This window comes from Pelodiscus sinensis, chromosome 11 (assembly GCF_052426305.1).
Source record: "Pelodiscus sinensis isolate ZL-2025 chromosome 11, ASM5242630v1, whole genome shotgun sequence".
Lineage (NCBI taxonomy): Eukaryota > Metazoa > Chordata > Testudines > Trionychidae > Pelodiscus > Pelodiscus sinensis.
In genome coordinates this window covers 21,377,789-21,398,558 of record NC_143062.1, presented here as the reverse complement: position 1 = coordinate 21,398,558, position 20,770 = coordinate 21,377,789, and the positions used below count along the sequence as shown (strand labels likewise).

The window sequence follows — 20,770 nt, the reverse complement described above, 5'->3', positions numbered from 1 at the left end:
GGGGCTAATGTAGTCATATGGAGTCGCAAATGAAGCCCGGGATTTGAATTTCCTGGGCTTCATTTGCATAAAGCCGGCCGGCGCCATTTTTAAATGCCGGCTAGGTCAAACCCTGTGCCGCATTCCACGAGGCGTACAGCTAGTTCGGATAGGAAGCCTAATCCGAACTAGCTAATCCGTGCTGCGTGTAGCCGTGCGGCACGGGGTCCGACCTAGCCGCCATTTAAAAATGGCGCCGGCCGGCTTTATGCAAATGAAGCCCAGGAAATTCAAATCCCGGGCTTCATTTGCAACTCCGTATGACTACATTACCTCCCCTAGTTCGAACTAGGGGGGTAGTGTAGACATACCCTTAAAGACGTATTTAGTGCATGATGTATCTGCTGGAGTGGGTTTTGCCCACAGAAGCTTATGCCCAAATAAATCTGTTAAGTCTTTAAGGTGCTACAAGGCTCCTTATTGGTATAATACAATACACAGTGCCATCCAGACAACACCTCCTCTGGCTCAAAACAGACATGGATAGACTCTGACATAATCTCAGTCCTACCCAACTGTAATGTTGGAATCTTTCATTTATACAAGTTTTGAGCCTGCACTGTACAGCACATAGACAGATTGCTGCAACCTTGTTGCGTCTCACAGGAGTATCCCGCAATCCATATATCACAAAATGCTAAAGCAGGATCTGAGATATTACTCAGTCTTTACTCAGACAAATGCCTTATTCTGGCAGAAATGACTGCTTTTGATTAATTGTGTGTATGTTTGGCTGACTGACCTAATACTGTTTTGGGATCCCTGAAGTTTTGGCCTGTTCAGCCATCCCATGAGTTCCTGTAGAGAGACACAATTACATCCTCACAGTATGGACCATCCAGTAACACAAGCTTCAAGACTACTGCCACAACCTGAGATCTGTCAGAAAGCTCCCTTCCACATGCCTTCAAATTATTTCCTAGGGATGGCAAGCTCCTGAAGAGTTTGTGGCCTTCAAGGGAAGTCTCTCCTCTAAAGATCCCACTGAGGAAAGAAACACTCTCAACAGGGCTTCAACAAGCAAAAAAGCTGCTTCTGGAGAGTTCTGTTGTCCGAGACTCCCAGAACCTGAGACTGGACAACAGGGGATATACCCACATTATTATCCAGTTCTGTTGATTCCCGCTGAAACCCCTGGCACTGGCCACTCTCGGAGACAGGATACTGAACTAGATGGACCATTGATCTGACCCAATACAGCCACTCATATGTTCCTATGACTAAGAACCAAGGGTTTGAAATCACACTCAGCTGAGATTGTATATGTTAAGAGAATAAAGTCACCTAATAAATATGTAAAATGATTTTGTCAGATCAATAGTTGTATTGCCACAAGGGCTTCTATAAATATCCATTGTCAGCTGGGTGTCATGTGGTCTTACTGAAACAGCCTTCTGTGGTACCATTCCCAACCAGCTGGACAGTTCGCTTGAGCATATTTGCAAACACCCAAAACAAAATGCTATTTTTGTTAACCAAAATGCCAGTTTCTGCTAAATGGAATGTTGACTGCCAGTGGCCAGAGATGTCTGCTTTGGTTTCCTGAGCATATCCTGTCTCAGCAAGGGGCTAAACTCCCCACCACACATTCTGGGGCTTTCATCCTGCAGAGTGGATTAACATTAGAATTTTCAAATGCAGAGTAAATACCCTATAGAAGCTCGCTTTGTCTTCTGAGACTTCTAACATCAATCCCCCCAAATTTACCTGGAGGTCACTGTTGTCGATGGGTCACTATGGCTACGTCTACACTGCAGCGCTATGTCAAGATACTTCCAGAATTCTGAAATAGCTATCCCATGTCTTAAAAGCAGGCCCGTTATTTTGAAATATAACGGTCTCACTATTCTGACATCCCTGTAAACCTCATTCCATGAGAAGTAAGGGACATTTTGGAATAGTGGGTTATTTTGAAATGCGGCACTGTTTAGACAGCACCAAATTATAAAATAATCTATTTCAAAATTGATTCAAAATAAGCTATGCAATTTCAAAGCTTATTTCGAACTACCAGTGCAGTTTATGGGAACTGTGGCTGTTCCTTCTGTTTGTATATTGCCACTACTAGTGATTTTCACTTCACTAAAATTAGCTGCCAAAACATGTTGCAATCTGAAAAGCAGAAATGAAGCCTCTGATAATGCACTGAGTGTTGAATTTGTGCAGTTCAGCATCCAACCAGCCAAGCCCTTCTCACTGATCAGAAGCAGTCTGTTCACTTTATAGAGCTCATACAGTACATCTATCTAAGGGTACGTCTACACTATGAGATACAGTCAAATTAAGATACACAACTTCAGCTATGTTAATTGCGTAGCTGAAGTCAAAGTACCTTAACTCAACTTTTGGCACTGGACACGCTGCAGGAAGTCAAAGGGAGAATACTCTCCCTTCAACTTCCCTTACTTCTTGTGGAAGCAGGACTACCGGCATCAACCAGAGTGCCCCTCTCAGTTTGAATTAGCATGTCTTCACTAGACCCACTAATTCAAACCCTGGAAGATTGACAGCAGCAGCTTCGATCTTCTCTGTAGTGTAGACATACCCTTAGATATGATACTTACATGGCCCCTTTATCATGGTATCTGAATATATCAAGATCTTTAATGCATTTAGCCTCACAACACCTCTCTAAAGTAGGGAGACACATAGGAAACTACACATAGTGTAGTGTAGGGAGACACATAGGAAACTACACAGACACATAGGAAACTACAGTGAAGCAAGGAATTCAACCCACAAGTTCCAAGCTAGCACCTTGACCACTGGACCATCCTTCCTGCCATTGCTCTACTCCATGATGTTCCTTAAATTCCCTTATCTATCGGACAGAGAAAAGGTCTCCCTCTTTCTTTAGCCAGTAAAATAAATTCTCCCACTAGTAACAATAAAACGTTTTTGGAGGAATATTTCATTTATTTTTAGCATCACTTCCATTACATAAATTGTCTGTGTTATAGAAGCGAAGTCATATACAACATCCAGGCTGGATTATTATTACACCGTTTGGTGTTACCCTTTGGAATCCTCCTCAAGCCTCATCTAGTGCAAAACCCAGGAATCTGTCTTTTGGTCAGCATGAGATAACATGCAAATAGGACATCTATGATCTGTACAATGTACTAGCTGAATTCCTATTCAGTTCCAGGTGCAATTCAAGGCATTAGTAGCAATCTTTAAAACACTACCTACTCTGACCCTCAATTGCTGTGAAGCCTCTTGCTTTTCTATGTCATGCCCCAAGAGCAGGGCTGGATTACCCAATAGGCAGACTAAGCACGTGCTTAGGGCACCAGCAAAGCAGGGTTACCAAAAAAAAAAAAAAGAGATTTTACGGTATAGTATTGTTTTTATTTTGATTTACATATGCGGGGGCACCATAATCTTTTCAGTGCTTAGGGCCTCTAAAGGCCTTAATCCGGCCCTGCCCAAGAGTCAAGGTTAATACAACTATTGATATTTGCAGCTACCTAAGTAAACACATTTTAACATCCCTAGTTTTGAGCTAACTATTTATATATTTTAATGATAAACCCACTGTTGATATAGGCACTATAGAGTCATTGGCCTGGAGAGGACCTCAACAGGTCATCTAATCTGTCCCCTGCACTCATGGCAGGACTATTTTTTTTAATCTAGACCATCCCTGATAGGTATCTATCTAACCTGCTCTTAAAAATCTCCAATGATGGAGATTCTACAACCTCCCTATGCCAGTGGTTAACCATCCTGACAGTTAGGAAGTTTTTCCCAATGTCCCACCTAAGCTTCCTAGCTGCAATTTAAACCCATTCCCATTGTTTCTTGTCCTGTACTATAAAGCAGAGGAAGGGAACCTCAGGGTCCAGGGGCCGGATCTGGCCCCCAAGGCTCAGAGGGCTGCCCCATGCATTGGAGAGCATGCACGGGGGCTCCAGCCCTCCCACTGTCCCACTGCGGGGCTGGAGCACACAAAATCTACTAGGCGGGGCACCCCCCTAGGCTCTGGTGTATGAGGGGAATGTGGGGAGTAATTTTCTCCTTCTCAGTTGGGAGCCACATCAGTGAGAGTTGGGGGGGAGGGTTAGCTTCTCATTTATGTGCAGCCCAACAGATTTGTGTGTTGGTCAACAGTCTCCAACCCAAAAAAGTTTCCCCACCCCAGCTATAAAGGTTGAACAGTTTTTCTCCCTCCTTCTTGTAATAACCTGTGATGTACTTGAAAATAGTTATGTCTCTTCTCAGTCTTCTCTTTTCACACAAAATAAAACGATTTTTTTCAATCTTTCCTCCTAGGTCAGATTTTGTAGCCCTTTAATCATTTTTGTTGCTCTTCTTTGGACTGTCTCCAATTTGTCCACGTCCTTCCTAAAATGTGGAGCCCAGAACTGGACACAATACACCAACTGAGGTCTAATCAGAATAGAGGGGCAGAATTACTTTTCGTCTCTTGCTCGCAACATTCCTACTGATGCATCCCAGGATAATGTTTGCTTTTTTGCAACAGTGTTAGCATGTAGTCCACTAGGACTCCAGATCCCTTTGTGCAGTACTCCTTCCTATACAGTCATTTCCCATTTTGTGTGTGTGCAACTTATTGATCTTCTAAGTGGAATACTTTGCATTTGTCCATATTGAATTTCCTCCTGTTTACTTCAGACCATTTTTCCAGTTTGTCCAGATCATTCTGAATTTTAATCCTATCCTCCACAGCCCTTGAAACCTCTCCCAGCTTGGTATTGTCCACATAATTTATACGTTTACTGTCTATGCCATTATCTAGATCACTGAGGAAGAAATTGAACAGAACTAGACAAACCTCTGGGATGAGAACAAATGCTTCAGAACCACAGTTTAATAACATTTTGGTTATGTAGCACCTGAAATCACTTTTCTCAGGGACTAAGGCTATATGACCTAGAGTTTGTCAGGTTTCTCTGTGTTAACATTGGCTGGTAAATTCACAGATTATATTTGAATATGTTCTGTAAAATTATTTGCTAATCTTGGATTATATACATTTACATAACACATGCGCAATAAACTATGTGCATATCAAGCTTGGTATCTCTATGTTTCAGTGCATAAGGTCTGAATTTCCCTCACTATTCTTAGATTTTCACTTTAAACCTTCATCACAACTCAACTGTTAATTACAATACAGGTTCAACCGCTACAGTTGGGATTTACGTAATCTGGCAACATCCATAGTCCATTATCCCTGCAGGTGCTTCCAGACTGGAGCACTCATGGGCCCTAAACTCAGCAACTCTTCCCCTGCCTTCCCAGAGCTTCTGAAGCACCACAAATAGCTATTGGTGGCACTCAAGCTCAGGGAGCAAGGGAGGGAGGGATGAAGAGGAGTGGGGACAGGGGACACTCAGGGGAAGAGGCAAGATGGTTGTGGAGCCTCATGGCCAGCAGCAGGGGCCAGGAGCGCAAGCCAGCAACACTGGGGCTCAGTGCGCTGCCATGGGCCTGTGTTTCTGAGTCCCAGCTACAGGGCTCCACAGCCACCCTGCCTCTTCCCAAGTGTCTCTTGTTCCCACTTGGTCAGTGCCTCCACACAGCCCCTCTGCTGCTGCCAGAGTGGGCCTCACAGCTGGCAGCAGCAGATGGGCCTACATTGACCTCCCCTGGTCCAGCAGATTCCTTGGTTCAGGGTGCCAGACCTGGGAGAAACAACCTCTATTTTCCCACTGATAAGCCACTGAAAAAATAGCTAATTTGTTTCTTCAATATGTCAGTCATACTTGAAATTGTTTTATTAGCAGAGATTTCCCAGAGAAATAACCTGCAAGTTTGAACAAAGAAAATATATTTATTTTCAAACACAAGAAGTGGTACTCTGTGAATTGGATAGCAGAGCAGCTTTCCATAAAAAGCAGAGTGACGTGTTTATATTGCATCCTGTAATGTAGCTGGTGGGCCTGGATGGTCATTTATACCTTAGAGATAGTTTCTCAACTGTCATCAAGATGTGCTTGACCCAATGAAGTACAACCATGGTAAAAGTGATTTTAAACCTCTTCTCCTTTTCTCTTTTTCCTATCTGGAAGCAAGTTTGGTCCCTAACTGAATAACCCCGGGGATGCTCTAAATTAATCCCAGCTGCCCACAAGACTAAGAGACCATTCCAGCAGCTGGAAATTGCAAGGTGATAAAGGCATGCCAGTCAAAAAACATTTTCCATAAACATTCCTTTTTCCAGGGGTTGAGGAAGGAGATAGTATGCTATCATGCTGACTCTGTGCTACCTGGGGATTCTATTTACACAAAAGAAGTAAGAAGCCTGTTAAGCTAGACTTCCATCTGCTTTATGCAATGAGTGTAGTGCAAAGTTGCAAGAGTGGTTGTACAATGTTACCAATACAGAATGGCAGAATTTTCATCTTTTTGTAGCAGTATAAATTATTACACAAGATACAGGGAGGTGGAGAACCAGTCCCTGTGGGATTTTTTAAACCTTGATCTAGACCCGTGGGGTATGTCTAGACTACATGTAAATTAGACTATCCGACATAGTCAATGAAGCCAGGATTTAAATATCCCCGGCTTCATTAAAATAAAAATGGCCACCGCACTGTGCCGATTCAGCTGATCGTCTGCACAGCGCATGAGTCAAGACGTGGATCGGTCAACAAGGGAAGCCTTTATTGACTGCTCCCTTATGCCTAGTGAAACGAGATTTACTGAAGCAGTCGACAAATGCTTCCCTTGTTGACCGATCTACATCTTGACTCGCACACGATGCCGACAATCAGCAGAGCCGGCACAGTGCGGTGGCCATTTTTATTTTAATTAAGCCGGGGATATTTAAATCCCGGCTTCATTGACTATGTCGGGTAGTCTAATTTACATGTCTCTGGTGACAGAGGCATGTAGTCTAGACATACCCGTGGTGTCCAACAATTTCTGAAGCAGTAGCCATTATAGTGGCTAATGCTATAGCGAACTAGCTACACTCAACCGGCCAAATAGCCACATGTGACTAGTGGCTAGCATGTTGGACACCATGATCTAGACAGACAAAAGGGAAGGTAATTCAGAATTGTAAGTGTTGTTGAATAACCCTCTTTGCTTTTGTTATAGTATCTGAAATTTAAATTCAAAGATTGGCCCAAGTATAATTATATTTTTTAGAAACTGTCCCCTTTCAGAAATGCCTCCTACTAAGGAATCTTTATAGCTTTGCAAAAGGTTACTTGCTGGTGTATGTTGTCCCTGCTTATAACTATCAAATGGCATTTTTACCATTGCTTTTAGAAAAGAAAATCAGGTTGCTCTGGCAGTCAAGCAGCTACTGCATGTTTTGCTTATGTCAAAAAAGATGACAGAGTAATCTATGTACTAAAAAGACAACTGCAACAAAAAAAAACCTTATCAAAACGATCTCTGCTGCACACACAAAAAAGTAATGAGGAGAGATAAAAGCCTACTAGATTTGAAGTTTACTTTGAAAGAGAAAAAAAGACATTACCCATCATTTGACTTTCTAAGAACACTCATACAGTAAGCTACAAATACATTTTCACCTACTTTAATTATCATTTATATACCACCTGACATTCAGGTGGCATATCTTATATTTTGAAAGCTTTTGTAAGACAGGGCATGTATGATTCACGCCTAATATGGATTCTCCCAAAAAAGCCACACATTCCCTAGAGACATCAATCCCACTAATGAAACAATGTGCAGGGTTTAAATACAGCAGAGGCCATCCAGACCAAAGTAAGAAATATCCCCATTCCTTGCACCTAGTATTGAGTGGCTCTGTAAAGGTTCATTTTTATTATTCCTATCTTATTCCTAGGAAAGAGAACAATAAAAAGAGCTTCATAGGAATCCCTGCACAGCATCAAAAATGTAGACTTATTTACACTAGCCTGCCTGCACATTTCAGAGCAAGAAGCAGAGCACTCTAATCATCGAGAAGCACTGCCAAAGCAAGATAAAGAAGTTTCCATACCACCAGAGGAACACAAGGTGGGGAGAGTACAAAGCAGGGGTTAGCAGGAAAGGAGAAGAGAAGACGATGCAGAGGGGTTATGTGACAGAGGAAAGAGAAGGAGAGGTAGATCAAGAAAGACAGGAGGAGTAGGCAAACAGAGGGGAAGAAGAGGGGAAACAGAGGCAAATGATATGGCAGAGAGAACAGATATCAAGAAAAGAAGAACTGGGGTGGTAAGCACAAAGAATGACACATGAACAGAAATAATATAATACAGAAGAGCAGAAAAACACAAGAGAAGAAAAAAAAGAAAGAAAAGAAAGAAATAGGGAGGAAATCCATATGGCCAGAAACAGTACAGGCAGTCCCCGGGTTACGTACAAGATAGGGACTGTAGGTTTGTTCTTAAGTTGAATCTGTATGTAAGTCGGAACTGGCGTCCAGATTCAGCCGCTGCTGAAACTGATCAGTTTCAACAGCGGCTGAATCTGGACGCCAGTTCTGACTTACATACAGATTCAACTTAAGAACCCCAGGCATCCCCAAGTCAGCTGCTGCTGAAACTGATCAACGGCTGATTCCAGGAAGCCGGGGGCAGAGCAACACCAGCGGCTGAATCAGGACGCCTGGGGCAGAGCAGCTGGGGTGCTGCCGGGTTGGTCCAGTAGCGCCGAGGAGCGGCGCTGCGGGACCAACCCAGCAGCGCCCCAGCTGCTCTACCCCAGGCGTCGTGGGCAGAAAAGCCTGGTCTGCTGGGGGGAAGGAAGCACTAGCTGCGCCCTCCCCCCCCCCCCCCAGCACACCAGGGAGACGCGGAGCAAAGCCACGGAGGACGCCCACAGTGGGACAGCCCAGGCGCGCCGCGGCTGTCCCGCTGCAGGCGGCCTTCGAGGCTTTGCTCCCCATCTCCCTGGTCTGACCAGCAGACCAGGGAGACGGGGAGCAGCTTTTCTCGCCCCGGAGGATGCAGGCGGCGGGACCGCGGCTCATCTGGGCGTCCCGCCGCCTCCGTCCTCTGGGGCGAGAAAAGCCCCGTTCGTAACTGCGGATCTGATATAAGTCGGATCCGCGTAACTCGGGGACTGCCTGTACCTCAAAGCCTCCACTGACAAGAGACAATGCTAAATGAAAAGCTAATTCAGGCACCCACAAGATTCATGGCATCTGACACCCCAGAGGGAAGGAGAAAGAAATAACTCTGAAGTCTAAATGAAGTAGTAAACTTATGCTTAAATATTCCATCCCAGAATATATCGGCCCTGTGCTCTCCTATAGGATAGTAATGATTCCCTCTGAAGTCAACAGAGATTTCTTGTATCAACTGGAAGAAGAGCTAAGGCCAAACTGAACGTTAGGTTTTCAGTTTTTACTCAGTCAGTGGGAGTTTTCACTGGGTTATGATTATTTAAAAACAGAACAAAGACAACATGATTTGGTTCAATAACTAGTTTTCAAGAACATCATCTGTCATTGCAAGAATGTTCTGCAGTACATTTCAGGCAGTTCAGACAAGCATGAGCACATTGCTCCATTCAGGTAGAGGAGACTTCCTCCACTGGCAAACATCAAAGTGATTCAGTCAGAGGAAGGAAGAAATGTTAAAAAGACTCAAACATGCACATACCTGCTCAATGCAAGACTGTCACGTTGGTGAGCAGCCAGTCACAGCCCTACTTGACAATTTAATTCTCCACTCCCTGCTTTACCTGAAACACATTGCTCCCTTCTTTCTTTTATGTCTTTCAGAGCTAGGGGGCAACGAAGTATCAATATCTAAAGGGACAAGAAGTACCATCAAGAGAATCCTAGTGAAAGAAAATGGTCATGCTGCCCTCCCAATCCCAATAGTGAGTGGAAAGAGGAGAGAGAGCAAAAGTTTCCTTCTTCCCCATGTAAGAGAAAAGAAAAAGGAGGAGCAATACAAACAGAGGAGCACACTGAACTCATCTCAGCAGTCATGGACAGGGAGTTTATATTTACTAGATGTCTGTCAACCAAGGAAATACATAAGATTGGATTTTCCCATAGTGTAAGAAGAAAGAAACTTGAGGTATTCCTTTTCAGCAAGGAGGAATGTTGCACTTAAAGCCACTGACACTACACCACAACCTTCCCTTTGTCCCTCTGATTTACTGAATGTGTTATTTCTTTACAATTTATTTCATAGTAGACTGATGGCCATATCATATATCATATTTACCACCGACACTTTTGATAGCTGTCTCAGCAGACACAAGTAACTGAATATGCACAGATAATAAACAACCCTCTTATCCTTAGACTTTGTCCATATTACATTTTTCTTACATTACTGCACTGTTACTATAAAAATGGTGCAAATCTCTCTAGAAAATAACTTCCTGAAGTTTAAGAGTTGAAAATTGACTCATTTGACTCACTTCCAAAATCTAAGACATGAGCTATTTTTAAAGTTTATTAATGTGCATATATTTAAGCCATTAATACTGTTAGTCATATCCATTTCTATTTGCCCTGTGATAAGAACATAAGAATGTCCATACTGGGTCAGACCAAAAATCCATTGAGCTCAGTATCCGGTCTTCCAACAGTGTCCTATGCCATGTGCCCCAGAGGGAATGAACAAAACAGGTAATCATCAAACAATCAATTCCCTGTCACTCATTCCCAGTTTCTGATATATTTCTAATCACATTAATTTGTCATAAAATAATTTTCTAATATTGTGATGTATAATTGATTTTGTGTGGACTGCTTTCATTGGAGAATGAGTTGCAAGTTAAGTCAGCAATAGAGAACTGAAAAGCTATTCTTCATCAAAAACACTCACCAATAGCTCAGCCAGTTGTGTGATCTAATATTTCATTGATTGAGCCATAAGCAGGAATTTACTCCCCAAATTTGCCTCCGGATCACCCAACCAGGTCTTGGGAAGCCACAGGAAGAGAGCTTTCTATGGCAGAACATCAGAAATCTACAGAAAATCTATTCTGCATGTCCACAGACTACCCAAAGTTTGCAGGAGAAGTACACCTCTCCTGAGTATCTCCTAAAATGTACAAGATAGGAGATCCTACCAAAGCCATATTGCTCATCAGCAACAGACGCCTTTTCCAGTTCCCATTGACCACTGCCTCACTTCTGTTTCCCCCATCCTCAATCAGTGTTCCCCTTCTCCAGTGTCCTATCCATGTTTTCAACTTCATAGCCTTAAGCCTATGACATGTGTGTTTGATGTGCTTACATTTTTTTATGTATATAAATTTTGTAAATGTAACAAATTCTCTGCTAGTGTCATTTCATTTAACTCAATGAAATGACGCTGATTTACACAAGCTGACAACCCAGTTCTCTATTTTAAAATGTTGTAGAAATTTAGAAATATAAATGTTCTGCCTTTAAAGTTTCCTTGCATTCTAAATGATTGCTTATTTTAGTGGTGTGTCTAATTGTTTATTTTGTTTCTCACTGCATTTATAAAGCTTATAGAGGAATCTTAAAGCATATGAGATATTTGGGCAGCCACGCAGACCAAAAACAGGTTTTTTTTATTGGAATATCAGACTAACATGAGCAAAAGAGGAGCAGAAGCTGGTGATCTCAAACAGTTGAAGAAGAGGGGAGTACACAGTTCTATAACAAAGTTCTACTATGAAAAAACGGAACCACCTCTATCTCACATCTGTGAGTTTACAGTTCAAGAGATGGGAAGGGGCTGCCAGGCAGTAGCCCACCTTTTATGGCAGGTTCTTATGTGAGCCTAGATGATTTCCAGGAAGATACCAATATGCTGCTTCTGCATTTTGCTTCCACCCATATTTACAGGAGAAATCAGAACTATACTAACAGAAGAGTAAACAGATACGGGGTTCCACAGAAAAAGACATGAGTCAGTCCATTTCATGATACAGCTACCACCATGGAAACAGCCAATCCAGTTTAATTCCAATCTATTTATTTTATTTAATCATATATATTCCTACCCTTTCATTTGTCTTATTCTGAACCAGTATTAAAAATGCTGTCAAAATAAAAACACCATATTCAGTTCTGCTCTTGAGTTATTCAGAATTTACACCAGTACTACACAGTACAGAATGTGAATAAGAGATCAAGATGTAGAATTTGTTGATGCACATTAAAGGTGTTTTAAAAAAGCCACTCTAAAATGCTAAAAATGAATATGACTATCTGTACAAAAGACTATAATTTGTTTCTGCTTAAAACAATATGGCTGTAATAGCTTTAAGAGATGGAAAGGAATAAGTATAAACTTTAATCCTAAATATTGACACATTGTAAAATTAGGTCAGAAAGATCTGAGTTCAGCTTTTGTAAAAACTATTGCTTAAAAAAAACACTAAATTTTATAAAATTACTAGCCTCTGACACAAACAGATATTTTACTCTTCATGTGATGCTGTAGGGAATTAGTTATTAACCGAGACCTTCTGATGGATAGACAGATACGAAGATTTCTGCCTTGAATTTCTCAGAGGAAAAAACCATTGTTGATTGGCACAGATATTCAGCTGCATAAATTGTTTTTTACATTGACCTGAATTAATCTGCCTTTTGTGAGCGCTTATATTTTCTGTATTTGTTTAATCTTGTGGCCTTGGTAAACAAGGAATGCACAAAATGGGTCAATATATAAGAATTACCGTCTATAATAAAATAAACAAGGTTACAAATTGTAACCTGAACAAACAGTTTCATTCATGTAAGGCTATGCATTAACCCAGATTTTCCACACAAATATAATCCCACACTATCTGTTTACTAGTTTGGGTCCAATCTTGTGATATTGCTATTGTTTTGGGGATGGGTTGTTTTGTTTTTTCGTTGGTTGGTTGGTTTTGTTTTACACCCACATTTCCCATGAGGATTTTGAGCATGCAAAGACTGCACAGTCAGAAACTATGAACTCTTCTAGTTTTTCAAATGTATCACAAATGTTAATTATTCCAATGTAATCCAGTATTAATATTGGATACAATATTTATTACAAATGCTATTATAATGTATTATTGCAATTACATAGCAATTTTAAAATTATTAATATATATTTCTAATGACAATCTATAAAACACAACAGTAGTAAATTATTTTTATCCTAGATAAATTCTACTGCACATGATACACTTTGCACATTGCAACCCAAGTCAAAAAAATCTCTGTGATAGCAACAGCAGTCTCTTTTAAAAACTCAGCTTTAAAGTACATAAATCTTCCTTTAGAATAGCTTCATTAAAACAACACCTCCCCCTCACAACATTTCATCTTTTTCCATGAAGGCGGTGTTCTAATTATATAACAACCATATAACAAAGCTCATTGTATAAATTATTGTCTTGGACTAGTTTATTATAAAGAAAAGCCTCAACTAATATAAACCCTAAATATGTAGCTAAGAATTTAGGATTAAAATCTGAAAACACATGAGACAAAAATACCAAGAAACATGACTTCAAGAGGACTGATTTCAGAAAACTAACGAGCAAAAAAATGCCAGACTAATATTAATCTAAACAACAGTAAGAGGCAAGTTACATTCTTTTATATGCAAAACTATCTTCAACATAAATTGCCCCCAACATTTATAACTGTTGTCAGTTCTCTTTTAACGGCAGATACTAAAAAAATACACTGAAATTGACAACCAAAGCACATAAATACTTCAAAGAAATTTTGTTTCAGAGTATTACTAAATACCATTTTTAATTAAATCTATTATCCATACTGACATCTATTCCCTTCTATTAGCAGTTAATTGTTAAAGTATATAATACACCAACATAAATATAGAAAGGAAACCAAAGAATACTTACCAAGTTATGATTAGTTGAATTAGAATCATCTTCTGGGAATGGGATGTAAACAGCTAAGGCCACACAATTGGCAAAAATAGACAATAGTATAAATATGTCAAATGGTCTGAAACATCTTGTTAAGGAATATATGGATTTTTAATATCTACACAATTCCAGTCTCATTCTGCTCTTGATTTCTACATTTTACACTCACATTTTAATTTTTAAATGTCTGATTTTTTCATGACAATCTTTTGAGTGATGACTTTGACAACCAAGTTTTCCTCGGCATCAATTATATCCCCAGAATCTATTGTTTTTTTTATCACAATGACATTAAAAGGCCCTCTTTTATGACAAGGAGCAGATCCACATTTATTCTGCCACATATTATTTTATATTAAAATCTGAGATTAACTCTAATCACACAATAATATTAAATCAATAAGTTGGCTATTGGACTATATAGTATACCTACAAATCTATGCACACACACCTCCCATTATCATTAATGGAAATTACATGTGTATATCAAGGGGAAAATAAATCACCTAGGGTGAAGATTGTAGTATGGGATGAAACAGAACTTTATCAGTTTTGCAGTGTGAGGGCTGGAAAGCTGTAGTGTGAGTATGCAGAAAGGTTCTGCACTCGTCTCACGTCTATAACTGCTGCATTCTGCATCAAATCTGCTTCAGTCAGGGCATGGAGATAATGGTTTAGATAATCAGAACCAATAACAGAGGCATGGTCACTTTCTGAGCAATTACATAGATTCATCTACCATACACTTCCATGTAGACAGAAGATGTGCATGAATCTTAGTCCAAGGGCTGGAATAGCAACAAACAGGCAACCAATCACATCCCCGCTGTGAGCACAATTCCTCTTCCCCACACAAATAAAAAGCTTCTGGAGTTCATCCATACATAATTTATTTCCCCTGCCTATGCACTGAATTTTGGTAGAAAATAAGGATATTTCACTTATTTATTAGAGACCTATACCATCTTCAACTCCATGCACCATTCTCATTGATTTTTATCTGTGGGAATTTTGTATGAACATCATGGGCTGTATACCAAAAATGTCTCAATTGCCTTAGAGGTATATTCTCATTGGATGAAACTCAGTGCTGTGCAGAGAGCCAGCACAAGGCCTAGGCATAACTTAAAACCACTTTGAGCTAATTTTGCCAGCTGAAAATTCATCCATCCTGAGTAACAGACTTTATGTTCATAACTCCCATTAATGGTTGCTATTTAATATACAGGAGATCTCAACATTCCATGTAAGAACCTACATCTGTCTTAACCTGCATTTTCTTGCTAACCAGGCCCAAATTCTGCTCTCAGTTATTATACTCTGAATCCAGAGGTATTTAACAGAGTTGAACTCAGCCCAATAGAGACCAACTAATGGAGTTTATCTCACTTTATACCAGTGTAAATGAGAGCAGAATTTGGTCCATTAAATTTAATTTGTAATTAAATTATGTTTAAAAATAAACTTAAAAAAACATCTATATAAAAAGAGTCGTATTGGCCATTGTGAAATTTGTATAGCAACAGCTCTCAGGCTGGAGAGACTGAAGTACAGTAGTACAGTAGTACATTTATTTTTACATTTAACACTTCACTTGCTAGCAGAGTCATTTACTATTAAAGGGAAATTATCTAGGTTGACAGGCCAACATTTTATGTCCTCCCCAGAAAATGATGTTTTCTGTTTCAAAATGTTACTTGAGATTTATAAATATATATATATATTGTCTTCCAGAGCCATACTTAGGATTTACAGGGTCCTATGCAATACTATTAAACTGGTGCTCCTATACCTGATGGCAGCTGGGGGGGGGGGCAATTTTTTAAAGATGTGATTTTATAATATTCAGCAACATACTAATGAAATATTTTTAAATAAAATTTTAAACTAAGGGCCTACAACTAATAGTTCAGAAACTGACTGTATATACCAAAGGTTGTCAAATACCTGTTAAATAGCTTCATTATCACTTGAATGGCTCTTTCACAGGTTCAGTGTTCTGCTAATAAGTCTGAAAAGCTTTTTCACTCTTAAGTTAACTAGATCCTCTCCAGAGGAAGCAGAGCCACAGAATAGGGATAGGAAGAGGCCGATGGGTGGACATTAAGACCCAGTGGTGCCCCAAATTTTCAGGTGCCCTACACAACTGTGTATTCTGCATATGGGTTCTGCTATCAACTCTTCAAAAGAAATATTAAAATCCCAGTCACAAGCCATCACCACTGTACCAAGAAAAAACAACCAAAGCAAAACATACATGCCTTTGTGAATATATGCTAGCAACTCTGCTCTCTCATCTATGACTATATAGGGAACATATCCAAATATGTGTTGTGACTGTCAATATGTCTTAAAAGTTCAGCTGAATCATGTATTGCAGACTACTTGTATGTGCTCAGAGTGAATCTCCATCTTACCTCCTGTCTCTCTACTTCTCTGCGAAGTAAGCATTATTTTGAAAGGACTTCTATATTTGGGTCACTGGGCCTAGTGGTAATGCAGCAACTTGCTGTGAGGAAGATCTAGGCTTGACTTCTTGCTCCTTGGGCATATAGCCTTGGAGATACACAGGGCAATAGCCTGTGAGAAAGAAATACTTCATATTACTCAAGCAATTATTTATCTGCCAATTAGAAAGAAACATTGACAGGTTTTGTGCCATCAAGTCTTCCTTCATCAGAATGATCATGATTGCAACCTAGGGATTTGATGGAGGAATCTGAAGTAAAGGAAAGTATATGGAGGGAGCAATGGGGGAGGAATGAGGGAATAAGAGATGTCATTGTGGCTTCAACGTAGGTATAAAAAATTCACATGACAGGCGAGGAAGGAAGGGGCTATCAGTCTGCCTGGGACAAAGTAAATAAGAAATGTATTTAATTTTCAAATATATAAATATATAACCAATATAACTATCTTTTACAAGGGCATGTTCAAAATATTCTCTAGGGATAAAATGATTTGAGAGTGTTTTTCCCAGAGCAAAATAGCTGGGGAACATATCAAACCTGCTACCCTGCTTTTCTTTGTACATTTATGTTTCAGATATTTAATTAGAAAAATGAAATTCTATGTGATGTTGACATAGATTAAGGGAGATGGTCTCATTTTGATCAGTAAGGACTTATGTATTTAACTATCATTAAATCAATTAGTTTTACATATACATACAAGTATATCAATTTGTTATCTCCCCAACACTTAAAAATGTTTCCACTGTCAGGAACACTATTATTTTAAACAGAAAAGAAAACCTGAAACCTAAAATTTTGCAATACACCATTTAAATTAAAGAGTTCATACTTACACGTGTATATGAAAATTAATTTAATATTTTTAAAAAGTTAAAGACTGTGAGATTGCTACTTATTGCAAATAAAATACTAAATGTAACTTCACATCCAATACCATGTTACTTTACAACAAAAGAATCTAAATATTGTTCTGCTCCTATTCCAAGGCCTCATTGCTTTTTTGTGCTGTCCTGGATTGCATGGACATTCTCTTTGACACATTTGGAATACTGAAAGAACAGATGGTAAAAACAAAACTGCATCAAAAGGATACTTCCATTCTACAAGACTAATGCAGGCTCTTCGTATTGGGTTATTGAGGGATAAACAGAAAAGGGCACGGGGTGGCCGACTGTTAGATGTATTACCCTGTTTTTTGCTCTTGGCATATTGCTGGCGTTTTCTTTGGGACAGAGATCCTACAGGTTGGGTTGTGGTGGTGCTCATAGTTTGGGCAGCCTTGGCTTGTCTAGCAGCATCAATTGCAGCTTGCCAAGATAGAACAGTTTGCTTGGATGGTGCTGAACTGTTTGACTGAACAGTTGGTCCGTCACCAGGGAGAGGAATTCTGGTGCTACTTGCATAGTTTGCCTCTGCAGGAAAAAAGAAGTAATTTAGTTTTAGTTTTTTTACATTCAAATATAGACACAGTATTCTAGATAGAAAGAATGGAGGCATTTATAAAAGTCCTGAGACTCAGATGTTTCCTTTATATACACACGTACCTAAGAATAAGAAAAGTACAGGAATCAGTATTATAAACATCAGTTTAATAGGACTATCAAAATACATGCTGACAACAAAACACAGTTCATCCTGACCTCCACTTAAAGCATTTTACTGGAGTTTTCCAAATTGGATGACAGCTTTACACATCATCATACTTATAGCTAACAAATCCTATCTTTTTTGTGACTGACTTTGCTAAAACAGAACAGTGTTCACTATTTGCTCATCCTCATCAGTTTGGTAAAAAAAAATCCTAATAGTTTGGGGTATTTTGAATAATTTATTTTATAAATAATAGTCAACATTGTTTAAAACACTGTAAGAATTAAAAGTAGTCTTGTCAACAAATTAAATACTTCCAAAGAGTCCGTATCCTCCACTTTGTAAATTACCACAGTGAAAACCCTCCAAAACCTTTTAAAGAGAAAATAAGATACATGTTGAAAATAATAAACCCTTGAAATAACCCCATCTAGGTGGTCAATAGGGAAGGCAAAACAGCTCTACATAGCAAGGATCTTTGTCGTGCAAAGCATGACAGCAGCAAAATCTAGTGCCAATGGCACCTGTAAGAAAGCAATAACATCCTCAGCCCTCCCTGCAAGTTAACTCAAAACTTGAAGATGTCTGATGGGAAAAAAAGATAGAGGGTTAGCACAGGATTTGTGCTGGAAATTAGGAAAGAGAATGACACTGGGGTGATCTCCCAGGGCAGGAGATAGAAATATTTTCCCATGATCGTTCATCTGTCATAAAACAGATAAAAGTTCCACTTGCAAAAGACTATACCACCATCTATCCACCCACCCTCGACAAGGCACTAAAAAACCTGCCCTATGCACATGTGGGCACCATGGAAATAGGGATAGCACTGGGCCTCAGCTTCTGCTCTACTCCCCTTGCTTAACTTCCTGCTGCTGCCTTTGAGTGCATGTGTGGAGAGGGGAAGGGAGATAAGCATGGGGGGGGGGGGGGGAGAAGGGATAATATTAAAATGGCTCCCTGGGTTGGCAGCAGGGAAGAGGTCACTCCTGGATTCTGCCCTCCAGTATTTCCTGCTGCTGCCCAAGTGGATCTCCCTTGGAGACCTGACACAAGAGAAGGGGAGAGAGCGCGAGGAGGTGGCCATCAGACAGCACAGGCACATCAACAGCTGGTCCATTGCTAGGTTACACAAGAGAGCGAGTGCCTGCCTCGGCTCACAGTGTGACACTGACGGTTTCACCTGCCTGGTTTTCCGAACAATTCCCTCGTTTTCCAGTGACCCCACATCCCCTCCGACGGCCCTCCTGCCGCCTCCCTTTTTGGGATGCCATGGGCACAACTCAACCACCCTCCCACCTCATCCCCCGTCTTTAAATCACGCTTTGAAAGTGAAACAAAGCCCGAGCGCCAGAGGCTCCCAAGGGAGCCCTAAGGCAGCGCCTGGCCTCCAGCCCGGCCACAAGCACAAACTTACTGTTAATGTCAGGAGGGAGGAATCATTGAAACCCAGCCCGGGAGGAAGCAGCAGCGCCTGAGCCGGTTTGCAAAGGAGCTTAACACACACGAGCCCCATGTGTCGTCTCTCCGCGCGCTCCTGGCCGCGGCGCCAGGGAGCGGACGGGGGGGCGTAGAGTGGGCTGGAAGCACCGCAGCGCAAGCCCGCCCGGGAGCAGCCCCTCACCTGCCCCCGCACACGCACCAAGCCCGTCGGCGTTTCCAGCCAGGTTCCTCCACGCGCGGAGCCTGAGGCGCGCACACTGCGCGTCCTCCCAGCCCCGCTTGCCTCCCGCAGCCCGGCCAGCTGCTGGGCATGGCCTGGGGGCGAGAGAGGGGTGTGGGTGCATCGGCCAGCGCCGCTCCCCCGGGGGTCACCTCCTGCCCCCTCTGGCATCCTTTCCAACCCCCCCTTCCCTTTGCCAGTCCCATCCCCCCCCTCGCATCCCTTCTCCTGCCCACAGCCCCGTCCCCCTAACCTTGCCCCAGCCCTGCGCCGCCCCGTCCTCACCCCCCAGCCCTGCCTCCCAAATCCCTCAGCGACACCCCCCCAACCTCGGCCCCGGGCATGCAGCTGCCCCCTCACCTCCCGGCTCTTACCTTCGGGGGGCTGCTCCTGCTGCCGGGGCATTATTCTCACTTGCGGCGGGGCGTGCGCGGGAGAAAAGCAAGGGACGCTCCCAGCCCACCTCCGCGCCAGGTGCGTGCTGCCCCCTGCGCTCCCCACTATCCGACCCCCATGGCAGCGGCTACTGAGAGGCGAGGGGCTGCTCCGGCTGCTGCTGCCGCTGCTGCTCTGCCGCTGCCAAATCCCTTCCAGTCGGGGCCAACATGACACTCACATCCGGGTGACACGGGATCTCTCCATCCCTAGCAACCCGGCGGCGGCTGCCGCTCTCTCCCTCCGCCACCGCCGCCGCCGCCACCACGGGGTTAACTCCCTCGCTGCCGCCGCCCCGGGCTGAGGCGCGCTCTAATCGGCCGAGAGCTGCGGCCGCCGCAAATAGCAGCGCGCCGGCTGGTTAACCCCTCGCTGCCCGCGAACGGGGCATGGCGGCGGTGGCGAGCCCTCGCTGCAGCCCCGCGTGTCCTTGCTCTTTCCCAGCCACCGCCTCACACTCCCGAGACCTGCCCCCTACACTCCCTCCCTCAGCTACACCCAGTCCCTGCCCCACACATTCATACAACCCCCTCCCCCAGCCATTCCATGGCCCTCGCTCATCTTAACATAGACCGGGCCTCCCCACATTCACGTGCCCGCCAGCCATACCCGGGCCCGACCCCACACACTCCCTCACCTAAACCCAGACTCTGCCCCGCACATTCACACTGCTCATTTCCTGGCTCTGCCCCACATACTCCCTCTCTAAGCAAAACCCAGACCTTAGGCCACACACTCACAGGTCCCCAGCCATACCCTGCCCCACACACTTCCTCCCTCATTTAAACCCAGATCCTAA

General features: G+C 42.3%; 1 protein-coding gene across 1 annotated transcript in view; it reads right to left on the bottom strand.

The window, feature by feature from the left end:
* The window catches only part of CACNA1D (calcium voltage-gated channel subunit alpha1 D), a 363,735-nt gene extending 343,400 nt beyond the window's left edge, over window positions 1-20,335 (bottom strand). Inside the window, exons 1-3 of the mRNA XM_089781190.1 lie at window positions 19,911-20,335; window positions 17,377-17,695; window positions 13,783-13,888 (exon numbers count right to left, since the gene is read on the bottom strand). Of these exons, the coding sequence (XP_089637316.1) occupies window positions 13,783-13,888; window positions 17,377-17,695; window positions 19,911-19,941 (456 nt within the window). The 5' untranslated portion in view covers window positions 19,942-20,335. The remainder of the gene's footprint in view (window positions 1-13,782; window positions 13,889-17,376; window positions 17,696-19,910) is intronic.
* Window positions 20,336-20,770: the final 435 nt, after the last annotated feature.